The sequence below is a fragment of the Rhinopithecus bieti genome, unplaced genomic scaffold, assembly GCF_001698545.2.
Source record: "Rhinopithecus bieti isolate Rb0 unplaced genomic scaffold, ASM169854v2 scaffold_10657, whole genome shotgun sequence".
NCBI lineage: Eukaryota > Metazoa > Chordata > Mammalia > Primates > Cercopithecidae > Rhinopithecus > Rhinopithecus bieti.
Window position 1 is genome coordinate 502,573 of NW_016806691.1, and position 22,809 is coordinate 525,381.

Below are 22,809 nucleotides of genomic sequence, written 5' to 3' on the forward strand. Positions count from 1 at the left end.
ATATATATATCATCTGTCCTTTGGTTAATGACTATAGCTACTGTTTTAAACAATATACTTTGATATAAAAAGGAATTTGTATAATCCCAGAAAAATCAATTTAAGGATTAATATTAATTCAAGAAAGAATCCTGCCATAGACAATTTTATTTACTAACTGATTAAGTCTTTTCTCTAAATATCTATAAAGCTCTGTAGCAATTAAATGGTTAGACATCTAAGTATTGCTGAGTAGAAACCTCTTATGTTCAGCCTTCTGAAAGAAATGGTCACATACCTGATATATAGCACTATTCTAACAGCGACAAGAAGGCCTTAAAGAGATTTTAAGGAAAATAATTTTTAATGCTTCAATGCAAATGGAGTACACGCTGATTAAATACAACTCAATGTTCTTTGAAAACATCTCAATGACAGAGTTTGATACCAGTTAAGGCCAGCAAAACTGTACCGAGGAAAATATTACATGTACTGTCTTTCACTGGTTTCATGTATCATTGCTTATGACTATGGCAACCCAATCTTTTCTTTGACAATTGCATTTATGGAAACTGATGAGCTCTGATTTATGAGCTTTGATTTGCTTTAGTTCATAGGCCAATAACAAGTGCTGACCACTTCCTCTTGGTAGTGCTGTCTGAAATAACTGGCAAAGTAGAAGCACATTTCCTGGCTGCTTTTCCTACTTCCTGAATTAGAGGATTCACCACTTTAGCCTGTTTCCTTCCGTGTGTCACTGTGGTCCTGGGTCCTCTGCTGCTTTCTCTCAAGGAAACGAGCCCGTGCATCAGATATGGATTTGTCATCATTTCTTCTTTGCATTTTCTTTAAGACGTCTTTTGATATTCCATCTGAAAACATTACAAATTAATCCAATAAAACTTAGCTTTGAGATTCAGTATTAGAAATGTTAAGAGAAAGAGAAGCCCTGATTTTCAATGTTAACAAAGTAAAAGAATAAAGAGAAAATTAAATTTTGCCCTTTCAAAAGCAAGTAGTCTATGGTTACAAAATTAAGAGCACCAAGGTCAATGAGTCAGAAAAACTGACCCTAATTCAAGCATGTGGCACAGTGTTATGATACTGTAATAAAACACCTAGTGGCTAACATTTCTAAAATCTTTTCTATGATTTCTTGGGCAAAACTCTTCACCATTCTATTTTTCAGTGATGTCAAATAAAGAAAATACAATATACTTCATGATTCAACCTCAAAAGCTTTACTAAAAGTTTTCTGTATATGTGAGCTGATAAACTTTCTGTCCTATTTCAGTACCACACCTATTTATGCCTCCCAACCAGGGTCCTAATATTTCATAGAAAAAGCCCCTTGGTGGCCGGGCGTGGTGGCTCAAGCCTGTAATCCCAGCACTTTGGGAGGCCGAGACGGGCGGATCACGAGGTCAGGAGATCGAGACCATCCTGGCTAACATGGTGAAAACCCGTCTCTACTAAAAATACAAAAACAAAATTAGCTGAGTGTGGTGGCGGGTGCCTGTAGTTCCAGCTGCTGGGGAGGCTGAGGTGGCAGAATGGCGTGAACCCGGCAGGCGGAGCTTGCAGTCAGCCAAGATCCTGCCACTGAACTCCAGCCTGGCAGCCTGGGCAACAGAGCAAGACTCATCTCCAAATAAATAAACAAACAAACAAACAGTCAAAATATTTGAACAGATATTTCACAAAAGAAGTTGCATAGATGGGCAGTGAGGACATGCAACATCATTAGTCACTAAGGAAATGTAAATTAAAGTCACAATGAGCTACAACTACATACCAAACCAGAATGGCTAAAATTGGGGGGGGCAGAGACAAAGTAAAACTGCAGTATCAATTGTTAGCAAGGATGTGAAGCAACTAGAACAAAATCTCATACTTTGTTGGTGGGAATGGAAAAATGGTATAACCATTTAGGAAAATGGTGTGGTGGCTTCTCATAGAGTTAAACATATGCTTATATACCTACCATATGACTTATATATATATATTTAGAGATAGTGCCTCACTCTGTCACCCCCAGGCTGGAGTGCACTGGTGAAATGACAGTTCATTGCAGCCTCAAACTCCTGGGTTCAAGCAATCTTCCTGCTTCAGCCTCCCAAATCACTGGGACTATAGGTGCACACCAACATGCCTGGCTAATTTTCCTTTTTTTTTTGATAGAGATGGGATCTCATCACATTGCCCAGGTTGGTCACAACATGTTTATAAACAAAAATAGTAAAGTGCTACTAGGAAGCAGTATGGCATAGTGCTTTAAAATAGAACAAATGATTTACTCACCCTTTAGCTGCTTTACATTTTCCTTATTTGTCCATCTCCTTCTTGCATCTTCTCTCACTTCACGTCGGGCCACACTGCTCAAATCATGTGCATTAAACTCATGCAACTTGGGTAACAAGTCTCTTACCCATTCATAGCGGATTGGGCATACAATTCTTGCGTAGACTTTGGTGGTAACCAATACCTCATGAAAAATGATCCATTCAAGTTTGGTTTCCTGTTCATGAAGCTATACAAAACATTTCTTTTAAGGATGATAACTCAATAACCTGCCCTATTCCACATTAGACAAACCATATAGTCCTATCTTCTTCAATCAGGAGGCATGGGCCAACCAATACCCTATAGATCTATGTAATATAGATATATGTAAATTTAACCCCAAAGTGAAAAGTAGAAGACATTTGTATATTACTTATTTCTACAACTTTACAAATTTCTTCCCTTTATTAAAAATGAACTACTTACTGCTGAGGAAGGATGAATGTGAACTGGGCTTCCACGCCCATCCATTGTGCAAAACGTTCTCCCAACAGATCTATAAACAGAAAAACAAAATGATAAAGACTACAACAGTAAAGGAATGAAGTAAATGGAGCATTACATTCAGCAATGAACAATTACAGTATGTTCTATTACAAACAGCATTATAAGCAGAGGCTTACATTTATTCAACTATCACTACAACCTCTGTACCAATTCATCTTAAATTAATTATACAAGTTAAACAGTCACTACAATTAGGTATAAGTCACTACAATTAGGTATAAGGAATCAGCCTTGAGAGCCAGGAACTTTATTAAAAGGTCAAAACTGAAACTCAAATAAATTAGCTAGACTTCTCAAGATCACCAGCGCTAACGCACGGTAAAAACAAGTCCTAAATGGTTCTTCTGACTTAAATATGGTTTATGTTATATTATGCTGCATCTCTTTTAAAGGGATGATTTTCACTACTCTAAAACTTGACAATTAGTTAATCTATCATTTTTCTAATTCATGCCCTTATTTTCTTCTACATTTCCCTACCTATCATTCCAAAAAACTTGTCAAAATAATAACCTTAGTTCGTCATAATTTATTTCCTATAATACTTTGCATGTACTCATAGTATAACCCAGATCAGACTGCATTGTAATTATTCACTTACATATCTGCACCCTCCATTAGATTCAGGTATCATCAAGAATGATGTAAGGACTTATGTTACTCTACCTTTCTATTTTTCGTACCTGCCCAGTGTTTGGCATACAGCGAGTAACCAAGACATACCATATTTTTTTTTTTTTTTGAGACGGAGTCTCGCTGTGTCACCCGGGCTGGAGTGCAGTGGCCGGATCTCAGCTCACTGCAAGCTCCGCCTCCCTAGGTTCACGCCATTCTCCTGCCTCTGCCTCCCGAGTAGCTGGGACTACAGGCGCCCGCCACCTCGCCTGGCTAGTTTTTTTTTTGTATTTTTTTAGTAGAGACGGGGTTTCACAGTGTTAGCCAGGATGGTCTCGATCTCCTGACCTCGTGATCCGCCCATCTCGGCCTCCCAAAGTGCTGGGATTACAGGCTTGAGCCACCGCGCCCGGCCGACATACCATATTTTTAAAAGTGCAAAACAATCGGAATTTACAGAAAAGTTGCAAGTAAAAAAAACCTTTTTTTTTTTTTTTTTGAGGTGAAGTCTCGCTCTGTCGCCCAGGCTGGAGTACAACAGCACGATCTGGGCTCACTGCAAGCTCTACCTCCTGGGTTCACCCATTATCCGGCCTCAGCCTCCTGAGGAGCTGGGAATACAGGCGCCCGCTACCACGCCCAGCTAATTTTTTTTGTGTTTTTAGTGGAGACGAGGTTTCACCATGTTAGCCAGGGTGGTCTCGATCTCCTGACCTTGTGATCCAGCCACCTCGGCCTCCCAAAGTGCTGGGATTATAGGCGTGAGCCACCGTGCCCGACCAAAAAAATCTTTTTTACCCGAATCATTTGACAGTAAGCTGCCAACCTAATACCCCATCATCCCCAAATACTTGAGTGTGCACTTCCTACAATCAACAATCAAGAACATTCTGACATGATTATAACCACCAAAACCACAAAATTAACACTGATACATTACTAACATCTAATCCTCAGACCCCACTGACATTTCACCGAATGTCTAATATCCTTTATAGCAAAATGATGTAATTCAGAAGCATACATTGCCTTTATTTTTCATTTTCCTTTGGTCTCCTTCATTCTGGAATACTTCCTCAGTCTTTGACTTTCATGATCTTGGCACCTTTAAAGATGTCAAGGCTAGTTACTGTGTGGTATGTCACTCAATTTGAGTTTGTCTGTTTCAGGATGATTAGATTCAGGTTATGCATCTTTAGCAGCAATATCACAGATATAATGCTGTGTTTTTCTCATTGTATCCTATCAGGAAGAACATGATTTTGATTTACTTCATTATGTTCACTTTGATTGCTTGATTTAGGTAGCATATGCCGGGATTCTCCACTGTAAAGTTACTTTTTGCTTTTGTAATTAACAAAAACTTTATGGAGAGGTGCTTGTAAACAATTCCATTTCTCATTAAACTTTGACGCCTTTATTTATACCATGATAGAAATATGATTTCACATTTTATTAAGTGCATAATAATCCACTATTATCATTACTTATTTTGATGCTTAAAGTGTCTCATATTTGATCACTTGGGGCCTCTTCATGCTGGCTCCTATGTTCTTCTGACATAGCCTCAACCTTTGGTAATCACTTCTTTACTTGCTGGCAATATAAGATGTTCTGGGCTCATCTTGGATTTTCCCAGCCCCATTTCTCCAAAGACCCCCGATTCCTTTAAGTGGCAGATGGATGTCCCAAGTCAAGATCTGGGCACTACATCTATTCATTGTTATTATCTCAGAGCTAGGGCATATATACGTATAAATATTTACATACATACAAATACACATATATACACCCACTAACATCTATTTTTATTCCAGTGTCCATCCATGCATCCATCTATAATGAAATGCATAACTTCATAATGATACTCTGAAATTTCAATCCAACAGCACAGAGATCATTCCTAGTTTCTCACTTTCGGTATTTCTAACTCACTTCACCATTATCACTTACAGAGTTATGTGATCAATTCCTCTGTATTTAATGAATCTCCATCACCATCACTGTTACCCCTTTATCTATAAAGATGCCTTCCTCACTATACTCAGACTGATGTCCCAAACCAAATAACCCCTCCCCACCCTTGCTCAAGCCCTAACACTCCATGCCAAGCTACCCTTCCTCAGGGATGCTACGCTCAACCTACTTGGCTTTCACACTATACACAGGGCCAGCCCTCTGTAAGAAAACTCTTGTTACTTACCTTAAGTGAAGATAACCCATGCTGGACAGCCACCCTACAAACATACCCCTCCTACCCTACTTGAGCTCTAATACCACATTCTGAGCCATTGCAGCTGTCCCTGGTCATTGTAATTCATACCATAATCATCACAGAGCTTAAATCAAATATTCAATGTTTAATATTAAATAGTCCAATATTCTAGTTAGTCAAATACAGTATTATATCTTGATCCATCTCTCAAGTCCTTATTGCTTACCTTCGAGCTACATTTTTGAAATAGCCTGCACAAAGACACCTTCGTAGTACTTCATGTTTAGGGCCTTCAAAGGTCTCTCTTGGGAAATCACTTTGCTGTAAAAAGAATATACAGAGTGGTAAATCTCATAGTACAATTTGAAATAATCTTTTATTTTGAAAAACCCCCATTTCTAAAGACCTCTGTTTCTGGCCAACATAGATTAAGAGAGACCAGATTTACCCTTCCACCTAAAACAAAAAAAATGGACAAAATATATGAAATAATGATTTCCAAAACACTATAATATCAGGCAATAAAGGACAGAGACAGGAAATAAATGCAGTACACCCAACAACTGCCCCAACTTCAGCCTTAAGAAAGACTGTAGACCAAGATACAGGGAAGTGAAGCCCAAATGGAACTCAGAGAACTTCCTGGGTTAGGGAGACAAAGCTGGGAGTCCAGGAAGACCAACATGGCTAGAGTTCACAGACCAAGAGTTCAGGAAAGAAGAGAAGTGCACAAAGACACAACTCCAGAGAGATGCAGACTGTCCTCCTCAAGTGTTGAGCTGAATAGTGATTAACACATGAATATGAGGAAACTACCAGCCCAAGAAAAGAACCGCTTAAAAGGATAAGAAGTAAGAGCATGGTGTTTTCACAGGGCTAGTAATGGTGCCTATTCCTATAAGCCACATGAAAATACTACACCACAATAATTCATGTGATGTTAGGAAGAGTACTCAGATGGGCCTTGCCTCATAGAGGGGAATAACTAGCCCTGCACTGAGCACTGCTCTGATTCCACCTAACAAATCATGCAAGCAAGACCCAAAAAGAAAGACCAAAGCCCATTTCCAAGTAACTAGAACACAAAAATACCCAGCACCCAACAAGGTGAAAATCACAATGTTTGGCATCCGCTGAAAAATTATCAGGTATGATGTAAAGCAAAAAAACACAATCCATAATGAGAACATCAATCAAAATCAACCTAGAACTGACACAGATTTAATTATATTTTATTATAATTTTCTGTATAGCTGGATTACATATGTTCAAAGAGTAGAGACCTGAAAAATAAAATGTAAAAATTTAAAGACTGAAATCCAACATGTGGAGATGAAAATACAACACCTGAGATGACAAATATACTAGATGGGATTAATGACAGATTAGACTAGACACTGCAGGAGAAAAGATTAATGAACTTGAAGACAAGGCAAACAGAAAACATTCGCAGCAAAACAGAGAAAGTATAACAGTGGCTTCCAGAGGTTGGAGAAAGAAGATAATGGGTACGTTTTTTTATTTTTGTTTTGAGTCAAGGTATTACTCCGTCACCCAAGCCGGAGTGAAGTTCTATGATCACAGCTCACTGTAGCCTGGATCTCCTAGGCTCAAGCAATCCTCTACCGCAGCCTACTGAGTAGCTGAGACTACAGGTGTGTGACACAACCCCTGGCTAATTTTTTTTTTTTTTTTTAGTAGAGACAAGGTCTCGCTGTGTTACCCAGGCTGGTCTCAAACTTGCTGGGCTCAAGTGATCCCCCCACCTCGGCTTCCCAAAGTGCTAGAATTATAGGCGTGAGCTATCATGCCCTGTTGGGAATGGGGAGTTATTGTTGAATGGTTATGGAATTTTATTATAGTATGGGATGATAAAAAAAGTTCTGGAGATGGAGAAGTGGTAAGGGTTGTATAACATTGTGAATGTTTTAAGTGTACACTGACCTGTACACATAAAAACAGTAAAAAAAAAATTTTTTTTGAGACAGGGTGTTGCTCTGTTGCCCAGGCTAGAGTGTGGTGGCATGATACCTCACTGCAACCTCGAACTCCTGGGCTCAAGTGATCCTCCTGCCTCAGCCTCCTGAGTAGCCAACACTACAGGTGTGTGCCACACAACCAGCTAATTATTTTAATTTTTTGTAGAGAAAAGGTCTCACTGTTTCTCAGGCTGGTCTTGAACTCCTGGCCTCAAGTGGTCCTCCCACTTTGGCCTCCCAAAGCATTGGGATTACAGGGGTGAATCACCAATGCCCAGTAGAGGTAAATTTTATATTAAATATTTTACCAAAATAAGATATGTAAATTGAAAAACTAATAATCATGAGTAAAAGATGCCAGACAAAAAAAGAGCATATACTGTTTGATTCCATTTATGTAAGATGCTAGCAAATGCAAACTTATATACAGTAAGTCCTCAATGCCAATAAGTTCTTAAAAACTGCAAAGTTAAGCAAAATTTTAAAGATTTTTTTTTTTCTCATCAGTGTTAATGGTGAATAAACCAGTATTTTTCTAGGGCCTGCTGTATATCATTTTGCTTAAAGTCACAGTTTCCAAGAAACTACTGATGACATTAAGTGAGGTAAAACTTACTGTATAATGACAGAAAGCAGATCAGTGGTTACCTGAGTAGGTGAGGCAGGAAGGCCTGCTAGGTGAGACAATGGATTATGAAAGGGAATGAGGCCAGGTGCAGTGGCTTATGCCCGTAACCCCAGCACTTTGGGAGGCCAAGGCAGGTGGATCACTTGAGGTCAGGAGTTCGTTGAGACCAGCCTGGCCAACATGGCAAAACCCCGTCTCTACTAAAACTACAAAAATTAGCTGGGCATGTTGATGCAAGCCTGTAATCCCAGCTACTTGGGAGGCTGAGGCAGGAGAATTGCTTAAACCTAGGAGGCGGAGATTGCGGTGAGCCGAGATCATGCCACTGCACTTCAGCCTGGGTGACAGACTGAGATTCCGCCTCAAAAAAAAAAAAAAAAAAAGCGGGGGAATGAGAAAACTGGGAGATGATGGATATGTCCCATTATCTTGATAACATATCAAAACTCATCAAAGTGTATACCTTAAATATGTGTAGGTTATTGCACGTCAATTATACATCAGGAAAGCAATTTTTAAATATCTTCATTTCTGGCCGGGTGCGGTGGCTCAAGCCTGTAATCCCAGCCCTTTGGGAGGCTGAGACAGGCGGATCACGAGGTCAGGAGATCGAGACCATCCTGGCTAACACGGTGAAAACCCGTCTCTACTAAAAAAAATACAAAAAACTAGCCAGGCGAGGTGGCGGGCGCCTGTAGTCCCAGCTACTCGGGAGGCTGAGGCAGGAGAATGGCGTAAACCCGAGAGGCGGAGCTTGCAGTGAGCTGAGATCCGGCCACTGCACTCCAGCCTGGGCGACAGAGTGAGACTCCGCTTCAAAAAAAAGAAAAAAAAATCTTCATTTCTGCACATACAGTTAACTCTTTTATTACTACTAGGAATCTTTCATGGGGTCAGGGAGATGGCTGTACATAGAAACAAACAGAAAGGAAGGGTGGTAGAATAGAAAGGGTGCTAATGTACTTCAATGAAAATTCAATATGAAATATTTAGGTCCAAAATGCTACTCAAGAAAAAAAAAAATTACGGCAATCACCTGTTTAAGCTTCCTGATTAGTTCTCGAAGTTGAGCTTCCACACGAAATGCAGAAAATAAGCACCTCCAATGAATCCAGTGTTTTTGGCACCATGAAGCTGGAGCTCCACTGCAAAACAAAAAACTGGTATCTTTAAAATATCTTCCCTAAGTAAAAGACAATCTAAAATTCTCATTTCTATTACAAAAGTGGAAACCCATAAACAACTGTCAGTTCCTTCAGGAGACCTGTCCAAGTACTAAAAAAAATTTTAGGAAATTTGAAAAAAACAATTAAATTAATGAGGGTGCCCCTGACTAAATTAAAAAATAATTTGTAAATGAATTTCTTTACTTATATATGCAATAACAAATATTCAATCATTTTTTAATGTAGGCTACCTATATAGAAGCAAAATTCTATAAGGTCACTTTCAGGAAAGGTTTGAGGAGAAAAGAAGAGAATCAATATTATATAATAAACGCCTACTAAGCAACAGTCATCTGACATAGATAACTTCACTGAAATTCAAAATACCTTGAAGTCAGTATCATCTTCACTGAACTTTAGTGTCACAAGCCATGTAAGTACGTACTGGAACCATACATCAAATTGACATTTTCCAGGACAAAGGACTACCTTACATACCTTGATTTGCATTGTTCAAAGATGACAGCTAAAGTTGCAAAGTCATTAAATCCTCCAGCTTTAGCTGCCAATTCTCGATGTCTCTGTTCTGCTTCCTTCTGGTACTCTGGATCAACTAAAAGAATTGGACAGGCAATTCAGTTATACTTTACAGTAAGTGCCTACAATCACTTTGTTTTCAAAAACTTATTAAAATCTGCCTCATCCTCTGGGGTGAAGTAAGGTAGAACTATATTAACTCTTCTTAACTCCTCTTGGGAAGCTCTAATTTCTCCCACAATTCCTTTTTTTCTTTTAATATCACTTTGGAGATTTTACCTGAATAACAACATTATTTCTCCCAATCTATTTGTCTTTTAAAATAGTATTTGTAATTTACTTTTAAATTAGTTTTGTTATAAGAGTAATCCATGCTTACAGTTAAAAAAAAGAAATGTAATGGTATAAAAAAAATTATGTGAAAGTTCAATGTTCCCCAGTCACACTACCCATAAAACAATCTTCAAGGCTAACTACTGTTCATTATTTAGTGTGTGTCCTTCCAGGTAATTTCTATGTATATACAAGCATATGTACATAGTGTTTCATTTTTCTATAAATGGAATATATAATCTGAAAATGTTTATTCATTTAATAACAGCTCCATATCAGTACATATAGAATTATTCATTCTCAAAAATAGCAATATAGGGTCAGGTGTGGTAGCTCACGCCTGTAATCCCAGCAATTTGAAAGGCCAAGGCAAGTGGATCAATTGAGCCCAGGAGGTCAAGACAAGTCTAGGCAACAAAGCAAGATCCTGTCTCTACAAAAACTACAAAAATAAGCCAGGAATGGTGATGCACGCCTGTAGTCCCAGCTACTCAGGAGGCTGAGGTGGGAGGATCACTTGAGCCTAGGAGGTTGAGGCTACAGTGAGCTGTGATCACATCACTGCACTTTGGCCTGGGTAACAGAGTGAAACCTTGTCTGAAGAAAAAAAAAATGATACGGTATTGCCCAGGAGTATGGGGAACATAACACAATTTAACCAGTTCTTATTTATCCAATTCCCAGTTGTGGGCAATTAGACATGATCTCCATATATGCAGAACTGACCTACTATGAACATTTTCTTTTTTAATGTAATATTGAAGTATAACATGCATACAGAAAATTACACAGGACATAAGTGTGTAGCTCAATTAATATTCACAAACATAACATACCAATGTACCCAGATCAACAAACAGTATCACCAGCATCTCAACAGCCCCCCTTTATGCCCTCCTTCGAGTAACTACCCATTCCCTTCCACAAGAGTAACTATATCCTGACTTCTAATCCTACAGACGGATTTTGCCCATTTTTAACCTTTGTATAAATGAATCATATAATACGTACTTGATATGTCTGTTTTCTCTTGCTCAACATTATGTTTTTGAGATTTATCTGTTACTGACTTTGATACCACTTCCCCTGACTCCATTCAGGACTGATGTGCTCTCTGATTGCCCAAATTCCCCACATAGCACTTTATCCAGGGCTAATCTTTCAGAGTCCCATTTTTTCAAAACTGCATAGGGATCCTTCCTTCAATCTAACACGTCACACCACAATTCCTATTCCCTATACTTATCACAGCTAGATTTAGCAGAGGCACAATGTTGCCTGATTCCAGGGAGCAGCACTTACTATAGAACACAATGTGAATCTGCAAAGCAGCAGTTCCTGTTACTAGGAGGAAAACAATTTGATTAAAGAAAACACTGATGAAGATATAAAGTCTTCTATCTCATGTTTTAAGTAGCTTCCAACTGTTACCTAGGTAACAACTGAATGAAGCAGCTAGAAACAAAAAAAAAAAAATATGATTTATCTCAGACCATACAAATGACTCTGGTAAGGAAAATATATAAGTGATTATTAATCTCCATTTCTTGAACTGCTCAGGGATACTAATTTTGGTTTTTGATTTTGTTTGTTTGTTTTGTTTTGTTTTTTTGAGACAGAGTCTCACTATGTTGCCCAGGCTGGAGTGCAGTGGTGCAATCTTGGCTCACTGCAACATCCACCTCCCAAGTTCAAGCAACTCTCCTGTCTCAGCCTCCCAAGCAGCTGGGACTACAGGCACACACCACAACACCCAAATAATTTTTAAATTTTTTAGTAGACATGGGGTTTCACAATGTTGGCCAGGTTGGCCTTGAACTCCTGACCTCAGGTGATTCACCCACCCCAGCCTCCCAGAGTGCTGGGATTATAATCTTGAGCCAACACGCCAGCCAGGGATACTAATTTTTAACCCAAAATATAACATTTCAAGCACCTAACTGCCATCCCCCAGAAGATATCATGCCACAAATCAAACTGCACTAGACTCCAGCATCGACCCCATCCTGGCTCTCAACACTAGGAGGCAAGCCTACCTATGAGTCAGTGCCTCCTGGAATCCCTAGAATCATGGCACCATGCAGTCTGTGTTTGCATGCATTTTTGATAAATTTTAACTTTTTATAATAGATTTGTATATATTTTATGGTAGTAAATTATAAAATAGACTATTACTGGAACAGGAATTAAAAGAAATTAAAGACTGTATAAGCAAAAACTCAGCTGTATGTAAGAAAACCTACTCCCCCCTGAGGAAGAGAAAGAACTGGAGTCCTTTAAAATTAACTGACTGTTTTTCTCTCTGTGGCTAGTGAGCCTTATCTCTCCTATTCCCAGGCATTGTGAAGACTCCGTTTCTCCACCTGTGCAGCTGTAAGGTCACTAGACAGATAATCTCAAGTCGTAAAACATGTTGTTCCTTGAAAAGTAAGAAATAAAGTAATGCATGTCTTAATTAAATAACTGTCTTTGTTTCTCGCTTCTGTAATATGCCTCCCCCTGCACAGATCTCCCCGCCACCCCACGAAATGCTTAAAAGGTAGCTCGACTCTTTGTTCGGGGCTCAGTCCTTTGGATGTTAATCCAACTGAGTCAGTGCACCTAAATAATTAAGTAATTCCTCCTCAACCCCTCAGTCTCTGATTCCTTAATTATCCCGCAGCATTTCCTACACATATTTTGTTTTCATGACATATGTTTTCCTAATTTTTTTTTTTATATTTCCAGGCTATGGAGTTCATCTGTGAGTTTTTTCAAAGTGTCACAAATCTCTGAAAACTTTTCCAATATATTTATTGAAAAAACTGGCCGGGCACGTGCCTCACACTTGTAATCCCAGCACTTTGGGAGGCCAAGGCAGGAGGATCACCTGAGGTTGGAAGTTCGAGACCAGCCTGACCAACATGGAGAAACCGCATCTCTACTAAAAATACAAAATTAGCAGGGCATGGTGGTGCATGTCTGTAATCTCAGCTACTTGGGAGGCTGAGGCAGGAGAATCACCTGAACCTGGGAGGCGGAGGTTGCAGTGAGTCGAGATTGCGCCATTGCGCTCCAACCTGGGCAACAAGAGCGAAATTCTGTCTCAAAAAAAAAAGAAAGAAAGAATCTACAAATAAGTAAACCTCCACAGTTCAAACCTGTGTGTTCAAGCATCAACTGTATTGGGAATGGTAGTGTGAGGAGTTAGGTAAAACTTCTTTTCTAGAGAGACATCTATTAAACTAGTCAAAATTACCAAAGACAATCATTCAAAGTCTCTGGAGATTGATTAAAAAGCTTAAGACAAGCCTAATCTATGGAATTCAGTAAGGACAGCAGGAAGAAGGCCCCACCCTCCACAGCTATGTGTGTGGAAGGGCTATGCAAGAGCCTTCAGGGCAGCCTGAAAGCGGCAACCTTTCCCTGACTCCTAAATGCTACTCCGTAGGGAAGATCAAAGCGTAACAGCTAATGACAGCTTACGCAGTCCTCTATTCCCCACAGCTCTGTGTTGCAGAAGAGTTGTTCCACTGGGTTCAGCAGCTCAGTGGTAGTTCCCACTACTCCCAGTTTCCTAGAGCTATTCCAGGTTTGTATGTTTGCAACCAGTGAACATCCAGAGATTGCATCTCACAAGGCTTTGTGCTGATGAAGATGCAAAGTGAGCCGCAGTATCAGCTCCTAACTCCCCAACCCCAAGCTTCTGCTATTTAGAGAGGACCCAGATAGGATAGCCAGTGAATAACAGGCCCCCATTACCACCACCACCCTCTCTACCTCCTGCTTCATAGCACACGGATTGTTTCCAGGAAAGGATGGGGAAAGGATTATCAAAGACTGGCAGTACCTTGCCCCTGCCGAGGTGCCCAACTTTATTTGGATCAAGACTATAGAACAATTTATGCCCTGGGCACTGTCAAAAACAACAGAGCCAGCAGCTACCAATCAGTGGTGACTAACAACTTGCTGTGACACCAATAGAGACAGACCAGTTAAAAATTCAATGGAGAAATTGGTGAAGGAAAGAGAGGCCTGCTAAGAGCATAGTCTTCCTGGTGTTCTAGAAGACTGTTCTCATGCCCAAAGCTGAGCCTTCTGAGACAGAGAAAGAACATCTGAGCCTCTACTCTTTGGCTGAACACAGTACAAATTTATCAGCTCCCTCAACCATGAAAGTAGTCTCCGAACCACAAACACAGATTCAACAGTAAAAGGTGAAAACATCACTGGCTTAAATTAAAAGGCTTAGGTACAACCTCCGACGAATCACTGACTGACCACTAGAGTTGACAAGGACAAAAAACAAAATGAAAACTGCCATAGAGGGACTCAACAGTAGATTTGGGCTGGCAGAAGAAAGAATCCATGAATTAAAGTTTATTTTAAAATTTAAGACAAGGGGCTGGGCATGGTGGCTCACACCTGTAATCCCAGCACTTTGGGAGGCTGAGGCCGACGCTGACGGATCACCTGAGGTCAGGAGTTCGAGATCAGCCCGGCCAACACAGCGAAACATCGTCTCTACTGAAAATACAAAAATTAGCCAGCCATGGTGTCGGGTGCCTGTAATCCCAGCTACTTGAGAGGCTGAGGCAGGACAACTGCTTGAACCCAGGAAGTGAAGGTTGCAGTGAGCCGAGACTGTGCAACTGCACTCCAGCCTGGATGACAGAGCAAGACTCTGTCTCAAAAAAAAAAAAAAATTCTATTTATATGAAGTTTCAGAAGATGCAAACTAATCAGAAAAAAATAAGAAAAGTGTTTAACCAAAGGTAGGTAGAGTGATACCTGACTAAGAAGTGGCACTGAGGGAACTTGCTAGAGTGACAAAAATGTTCTATATAGTGACAGGGCTTGGGTTACATGGGTATAAGCATTTTACAGAACTCATTGAATTATACACATAAAATTTATGCATTTCACTATATGCAAATTTTACCTAAAATTAACTGTAAACAAATATCAAACTGTAGTTATATAGGGTTGTTTTTCACAGTACTATAACTTACCATTTCTCAAACTACTTTCTGTAGATTCTAGGGAAAATGGACAATTTCAATATGGATTCTGGATTAGATAGTAATATTGTATCAAAGTTAAATTTCCGAACTTTAGGCTGGGCATAGTGGCTCATACCTGTAAACCCAGCACTTTAGGAGACCAAAGCAGGAGGACTGCTTGAGCCTAGGAGTTTGAGACCAACCTGGGCAACACGGCGAGACCATATCTCTACAAAAAAAATTTTAAAACTTAGCCAGGCAGGGTAGCATATGCATGTGGTCCCAGCTACTAAGGAGGCTGAGGTGGGAGAACTGCTTGAGCCCGGGAGGTCAAGACTACAGTGAGCCATGATCCCACTACTGCACTCCCACCTGAGCAACAGAGTGAGACTCTCTCTCAAACAAAACAAAACCATTTCTTAATTCTGATTAATGTACTATGGTTAAATGAGAGATTGCCCTTGTTCTTGCCTAATATAGATGTAAATGTTTTGTGGTAACGGAGCACAATGCTTCCAATTTATTCTTAAATGATTCAGAAAAAGAAAAAAATCCATTTATACATACACATAGAGGGAGACAGAATAATAAAGCAAAGGCAGTAAAATGTTAAAAACTGCTGAAACTGCATAGAAGGTATAAAGGAATTCCTTTGTTATTCTTATTTGAAATTATATAAGAATAAATGTCACCCAAAAAAGGCTAACACCAGACTGATTTTATCTATTTAAATATTCCAACATGGAAAAAACATTTTTTCTTTTCTAGCCTTAAAAGACTATTAGAGTAGGTCTCCTTAATCCAACTTCTTGGTTTTACAAATGAAAAATGAAATCCAGAAAAGCTAGGGCCATGGTCAGATAATTAGGTAGTAGTGGAGCTAGACAGAACTCTGCACTCAATAGTTCAATACTCTGTAATAGGTTTTGAAATATTTTAGCTTCTCTCTCTCTCTTTCTCTCTGTCTGTCTTTCTTTTTGGGGATGGAGTCTCACTCTGTCACCCAGGTTGGAGTGCAGTGCCACGATCTCAACTCACTGCAACCTCCATCTCCTGGATTCAAGCAATTCTCCTGCCTCAGCCTCCCCAGTAGCTGGGAACACAGGTGCACGCCACGCCTGGCTAATTTTTATATTTTTAGTAGAGACAGGGTTTCACCATGTCAGCCAGGCTGGTCTCAAACTCCTGACCTCAGGTGATCCACCTGCCTCAGCCTCCCAAAGTGCTGGGATTACAAGTATGAGCCAGCACACCTGGCCTATTTTTTGATTTCTTATTAGAGATGGGGTTGCCCAGGCTGGCCCTAATTTTGTGGGCTCAAGCAATCATCCCACCTCAGTCTCCCAAGGAGCTGGGATATCACTGTGCCCACCAGTATTTTTAACTCTGATACTACCTCATGAAAACCAGTTAACATTACTTATTTTTACACAGCATTTTATTAGAACAAAAAATTGCAATTAGGAGTATTACTAGAATTAAAATTCTGACACTTCAGACTGCAACTGCTAGGTGTAATGGCTCACGCCTGTAATCCCAGCACTTTAAGAGGCCAAGGCTGGTGGGTCACTTGAGCTCAGGAGTTCGAGACCAGCCTGGGCAACAGAGTGAAACCCCATCTCTACAAAAATACAAAAAATTAGCCAGGCATAGTAGCAAGCACCTGTGGTCCCAGCTGCTCAGGAGGCTGAGATGGGAGGATCACTTGAGCCTGGGAGGCAGAGGTTGCAATGAGCCAAGATCACGCCACTGCATTCTAGCCTGGGCAACACAGTGAGACCTTATCTCAATAAAATTTAAAACTGTTTTAAATTAAAAAAAAAAAAAGATTGCAATCTATTTGAAATAGTACACTGATGAGAGTATTTTATAGAAAATGTATCCTCCATTATAATCATGGCAATAATAAATTAATCTGGAACCGACACTTCCAGCCTACAAAGGGATAAAGCCAGTGAGCTAACACATTCTATTGTCTGCCTGCAGACAAGGTATACTGCTCACTTGGAAGCTCCTTGAAAGAAAAAATTATTCCACTGCATGAAAACAAATCTAACATATGTCAAATTAAATTGTGTCCTATACTGACACACCAAGAAAACAAAGAAGCAGAAGTTTAAAGACATGGAAACTTCAAAATAATTCTCTAAGGATGCAAGGGCTAAACTACCTTTTCTTTTGATCCTACAAAAAAAAAAAAGATTAGTATATTACTAATGTCCTATAAAAGCACTATCTTCCTTTACTAATGAAAGGAAATTAACTCTCGGCCAGGAACATTATATATTCTTTGTGCCAAAAAACTAACTTAAAGGATAACAAAATATCAAACTTGTTTATCCGGGCTGGGTGTGGTAGCTCATGCCTGTAATCCCACGGCCAAGGTGGGCGGATCACCTGAGGTCAGGAGTTTGAGACCAGCCTGACGAACATGGTGAAACCCCATCTCTACTAAAAATACAAAAATTAGCCGGGCATGGTGGCACATGCCTGTAATCCCAGCACTTGGGAGGCTGAGGCAGGAGAATCACTTGAACCTGGGAGGAGGAGGTTGCAATGAGTTGAGATGACACCATTGCACTGCAGCCTGGGCAACAAGAGTGAAACTCTGTCTCAAAAACAACAACAACAACAAAACTTGTTTATCCTTAGTTTTCTGTCCTAGGGCTAAGGCACGGTAAACCCTCAGTAAATGCTTAGCGAATTACTGGCAGTCTAAATAAATGAAGAGATATTCCACGTACATGGATAGGAAGACAATACTGTCAAGATGTCATTTCTTCACAACTTGATCTATCTTAATTACAACACAATCCCAATTAAAATCCCAGCAAGGGCCGGGCACAGTGGCTCATGCCTGTAATCTCAGCACTTTGGGAGGCCAAGGCAGGCGGATCACAAGGTCAGGAGATTGAGACCATCCTGGCTAACACAGTGAAACCCCGTCTCTACTAAAAATACAAAAAATTAGCCAGGCATTGTGGTGGGCGCCTGTAGTCCCAGCTACTTGGGAGGCTGAGGCGAGAGAATGACATGAACCCAGGAGGCGGAGCTTGCAGTGAGCCCAGATCAGGCCACTGCACTCCAGCTTGGGCCACAGAGAGAGACTCTGTCTCAAAAAAAAAAAAAAAAATCCCAGCAAGTTATTTTGTGAATTTCAATAGACTGAAGTTTATAAGAAAAAGACCCAGAATGGCCTAAACAATTTTGAAGAGGAAGAACAACACTTCAATGTCCGGAGCCATGAGGCCTGGAATTAGCCGACCTCTGTTGCTTGATCTCCGCAAAGTGGAGACAAGAGGGCACATTCCCGGGTTCTTTATTTACACACCCTTCCTGCGCGCGCCCAAAGCTTTTCCCGCGCGCGCCTAAGTTTTTCCCGCGCGCGCCTAAGTTTCTCCCGTGCGCGCCAAAACTCTTCCCGCCCGCGCCAACCTTTCCCGCGCTCGCGCAAACATTTTCCCGCCCAGGAAGATATGCAGCCCAGGGCGCAGGCGCATTCCCGCGCCCGGGAAAAGTACAAACCCACGGCGCATGCGCGATTGTAATTTGAGAAGACCCGGCCCCCGTCACCGCCCTGGCCCAACCTCTTCCCCTGCCAGCCTATATAAGGCATGACCCTACACTCAATAAACGAGACTTGATCAGGCTGTTTGTCTTGTCTCCATTTCTTGTGTTTTCTTGTCTCCTCCATTCCCACTCCCCCTTCCAGGGCCCGTTCGACTGTCCTGCAGGTCAGGACACTCCAAGAGTTACTATAAAGCTCCAATAACCAAAACAGTGTGGTATTGGTGGAAGAACAATCAGATAAACGGAACAAGATACAGAGCCCAGAAACAGACCCATATAAGTATAGTCAGCTGATATTTAACAAAGAAGTGAAGGCATTTCAACATAAAAAGGATAGTGTTTTGAACAAATGGTACAACAACTGTACACCCAAATACTAAAAGACAATAGAAGAGAAAATCTAGATGACTTTGGGTATGACAATGACTTTTTTAGAAACAACAATACACAATCTATGAAAGAAATAATTGATAAGGTATACTTCATCGAAAATAAAAACTTCTGCACTGCAAAAGGCAATGTCAAAACAATTAGAAGATAAACCAGGCCGGGCGTGGTGGCTCATGCCTATAATCCCAGCACTTTGGGAGGCCGAGGCGGGCAGATCACGAGGTCAGGAGACTGAGACCATCCTGGCTAACATGGTGAAACCCCGTCTCTACTAAAATGCAAAAAATTAGCCGGGCGTGGTGGCGGGCACCTGTAGTCCCAGCTCCTTGGGAGGCTGAGGCAGGAGAATGGCATGAACCCGGGAGGCGGAGCTTGCAGTGAGCCAAGATCATGCCACTGCACTCCAGCCTGGGTGACTGAGTGGAAAAAAAAAAAGGAAGATAAACCACAGACTGGGAGAAAATATTTACAAAAGATGTATCTGTTAAAGAACTATTTAAAATACGCAAAGACCACTTAACAGTAAGAAAACAACCCGGCTGGGCGTGCTGGCTCATGCCTGTAATCCCAGCACTTTGGGAGGCCAAGGCAGGCAGATCACCTGAGGTCAGGAGTTCGAGATCAGCCTGGCTAACATGGAGAAACTACGTCTTTACTAAAAATACAAAATTAGCCAGGCATGATGGCACATGCCTGTAATCCCAGCTAAAACCATATAGCACAAACGGTGATCCCTTTAGTTAATAATAATGTGTCAATATTGGCTCACCAATTGCAACTTATGTGTCACACAAATGGAAGATGTTAATAGGATAAATTGCTGTGGGAGGTTGAGGGGATGAATGTGAACTCTTTGTATTTTCTACTCAATTTTTCTGTAAACTTAAAAATTCTCTAAAAAATAAACTCTAGTAATTTTTTTAATTGCATTTTTTCTTTTTTTTTTTTTAGTAGAGACAGGGTTTCACCATGTTGGTCATGATGGTCTTCCAACTCCTGACCTCAAGCAATCCACCCTCCTTGCCCTCCCAAAGTGCTGGGATTACAGGCATGAGCCACCGTACCCGGCCAAGTTTATTAATTTTAAAAAACACAACTTAAAATAAACATCTTACCAGGTCTAATGAAGACGTTTTCCACAGACAACATTGCTGCTATTGGAAGTAGTAGATCTTCACAATCCAGGGAAGCAGCTTTTATTACTGCACATGTCAGATGTGGAGGCAAAGGAAACTCCACCATAGACAAACCCAATCTGGTGACATGGCCACTCCTTAACACAAAGAAAAAGTTTTTAAGTCTTTCTACATTGGGAGAGTGCAAATGTAACATTCATCATTCAGAATAAATCAGATATAATTTACATTACCTCCAATCACCTCCAGAAGTTCAATTCAAGAAAATTAGGCCAGGCATGGTGGCTCATGCCTGTAATCCCAGCACTTTGGGAAGCTGAGGCAGGTGGATCACCTGAGGTCAGGAGTTCAAGACCAGCCTGGCCAACATGGCAAAACCCCATTTCTATTAAAAACACAAAAATTAGCTGGGTGTGGTGGCATGCAACTGTAGTCCCTGCTACTTGGGAGGCTGAGGCAGGAGAATCACTCAAACCCGGGAGGCAGGGGTTGCAGTGAGCTCAGATCGTGCCCCTGCACTCTAGCCTGAATGACAAAGCTAGACTCCATCTCAAAAAACAACCAACAAACAAACAAACAAAAAAACCAAAAAAAATTAAATACTGTGGTTACTGCTAAGAGAAACACGAAGATAAATCCCTACTGTCAAAAGCTATAATACATCCAGTAAGCAACGAGGCAGAATAAAGGAATATAACAAAAGATACAAACATGTTACAAAAGCATAGAGGAGCCCGGTGCGGTGGCTGATACCTGTAATCCCAGCACTTTGGGAGGCCGAGGTAGGTGGATCACTTGAGGTCAGGAGTTCAAGACCAGCCTGACCAATATGGTGAAACCCTGTCTCTATCAAAATATAAAAAAATTACCAGGGCATGGTGGTGCATGCTTATAATCCCAGCTCCTTGGGAGGCTGAGGCAGGAGAATCGCCGAACCTGGGAGGCGGAGATTGCAGTGAGCTGAGATTGCACCATTGTACTCCAGGCCAGCCTGGGCAACAAGAGCAAAACTCCGTCTCAAAAAAAAAAAAAAAGAAAGAAAGAAAATGTCTTTGAAGACATGAGAGAATAATAATTGTATTTTTCTTTATTTTACTTTTATTTATTTATTTTTTTGGAGATAGGGTCTTGCTCTGTCCCTCAGGCTGGAGTGCAATGGCACAATCTCCTCAACTCACTGCAACCCCCACCTCTGAAGCTCAAGCGATCCTCCCACCTCAGTTTCCTGAGTAGCTGGGACTACTGGTGTGTGCCACCACGACCATCTGATTTTTGTATTTTCAGTGAAGATGGGTTTTACTATGTTTCCCAGACTGGTCTCGAACAACTGGACTCAAGCAATCTGCCCGCCTTGTCCTCCCAAAGTGCTGGAATTACAGGCGTGAGCCACCACGTACATCCAAGAGAATAATAATTATTAATATCAAACTTTACCCCATCACACAAACATAAAAACAAGGACTCTGGCTCCTTTATCATTTTTATGTATCTAGCATAATGCCTGGCACTAAAAGGGTACTCAGAAATTACTTGTTAAACAATACCAATATTTATTAAACAAAAGGGGTTTTATCTTGTAGTTTTTCTCTCTCTTTTTGTTTTTTTTTCAGACGAAGTCTCGCTCTGCCACCCAGGCTGCAGTGCAGTGGCACGATCTTGGCTCACTGCAAGCTCTGCCTCCCAGGTTCACGCCATTCTCCCGCCTCAGCCACCCAAGTAACTGGGACTACAGGCGCCCGCAACCATAGCCAGCTAATACTGTTTTTGTATTTTTAGTAGAGACAGGGCTTCACCATGTTAGCCAGGATGGTCTCGATCTCCTGACCTCATGATCCACCCACCTCAACCTCCCAAAGTGCTGGGATTACAGGCATGAGCCACCGCGCCAGGCTAGTTTTTCAATCAGAATTGTGATGAAAGACTAACGACAAATTCTAACTTCAAATAAAACAATCCGTTCAATGTAAACAAATTATTTTCTACTGATAGAGAAAGGTATTTAGAGCCCTGTTTAAAAAGAGATCAATATCTGTTTTGGTTATGCGTTTTTCTTTTTTTTTTTACCTGTCAATAGCATCACACTGGTAAAGTTGTTTAAGAGCTTCTAAAATAAGTCTCTCATTAGGTGGATCCAAATAGGGAAACCTGTGTGTTTAAATAAGATATGAAGTGAGAGGCATTCCTTGAACATGGTAGGATTTTATATAGATATGACGAAAATTTCTTTAAAAGGTTTTATTTCTATTTTTCAAGTCATCGTTTTCTAAAAAAAAAATTCTATGATGATCAGCATTCAGCAAAAGAGGAAATAACTTTTTTCTGAATCACACTCCTCTACTTCAAGAAGTGATTCTTTTTGACTCCCCTTAGCTGAAATACTCTCACCAGTCTCTCTACTTATCCTAATCCTGCCCCACCCATCCTTCACA

The 22,809-nt window shown here is 40.7% G+C and overlaps 1 protein-coding gene across 1 annotated transcript; it reads right to left on the reverse strand.

Annotated features, from left to right (window-relative positions):
- Nucleotides 1-320: 320 nt before the first annotated feature.
- LOC108533057 (probable ATP-dependent RNA helicase DHX40) lies at nucleotides 321-22,541 on the reverse strand. Its single transcript, XM_017877428.1, has 8 exons — nucleotides 22,445-22,541; nucleotides 20,360-20,517; nucleotides 9,931-10,045; nucleotides 9,303-9,411; nucleotides 5,886-5,980; nucleotides 2,749-2,818; nucleotides 2,281-2,509; nucleotides 321-851 (listed from the first exon to the last, which is right to left on the reverse strand). Exons 2-8 carry the CDS (start codon nucleotides 20,484-20,486, stop codon nucleotides 712-714), a joined length of 885 nt encoding a protein of 294 aa, XP_017732917.1. The 5' UTR covers nucleotides 20,487-20,517; nucleotides 22,445-22,541; the 3' UTR covers nucleotides 321-711.
- Between the last annotated feature and the right edge of the window lie 268 nt (nucleotides 22,542-22,809).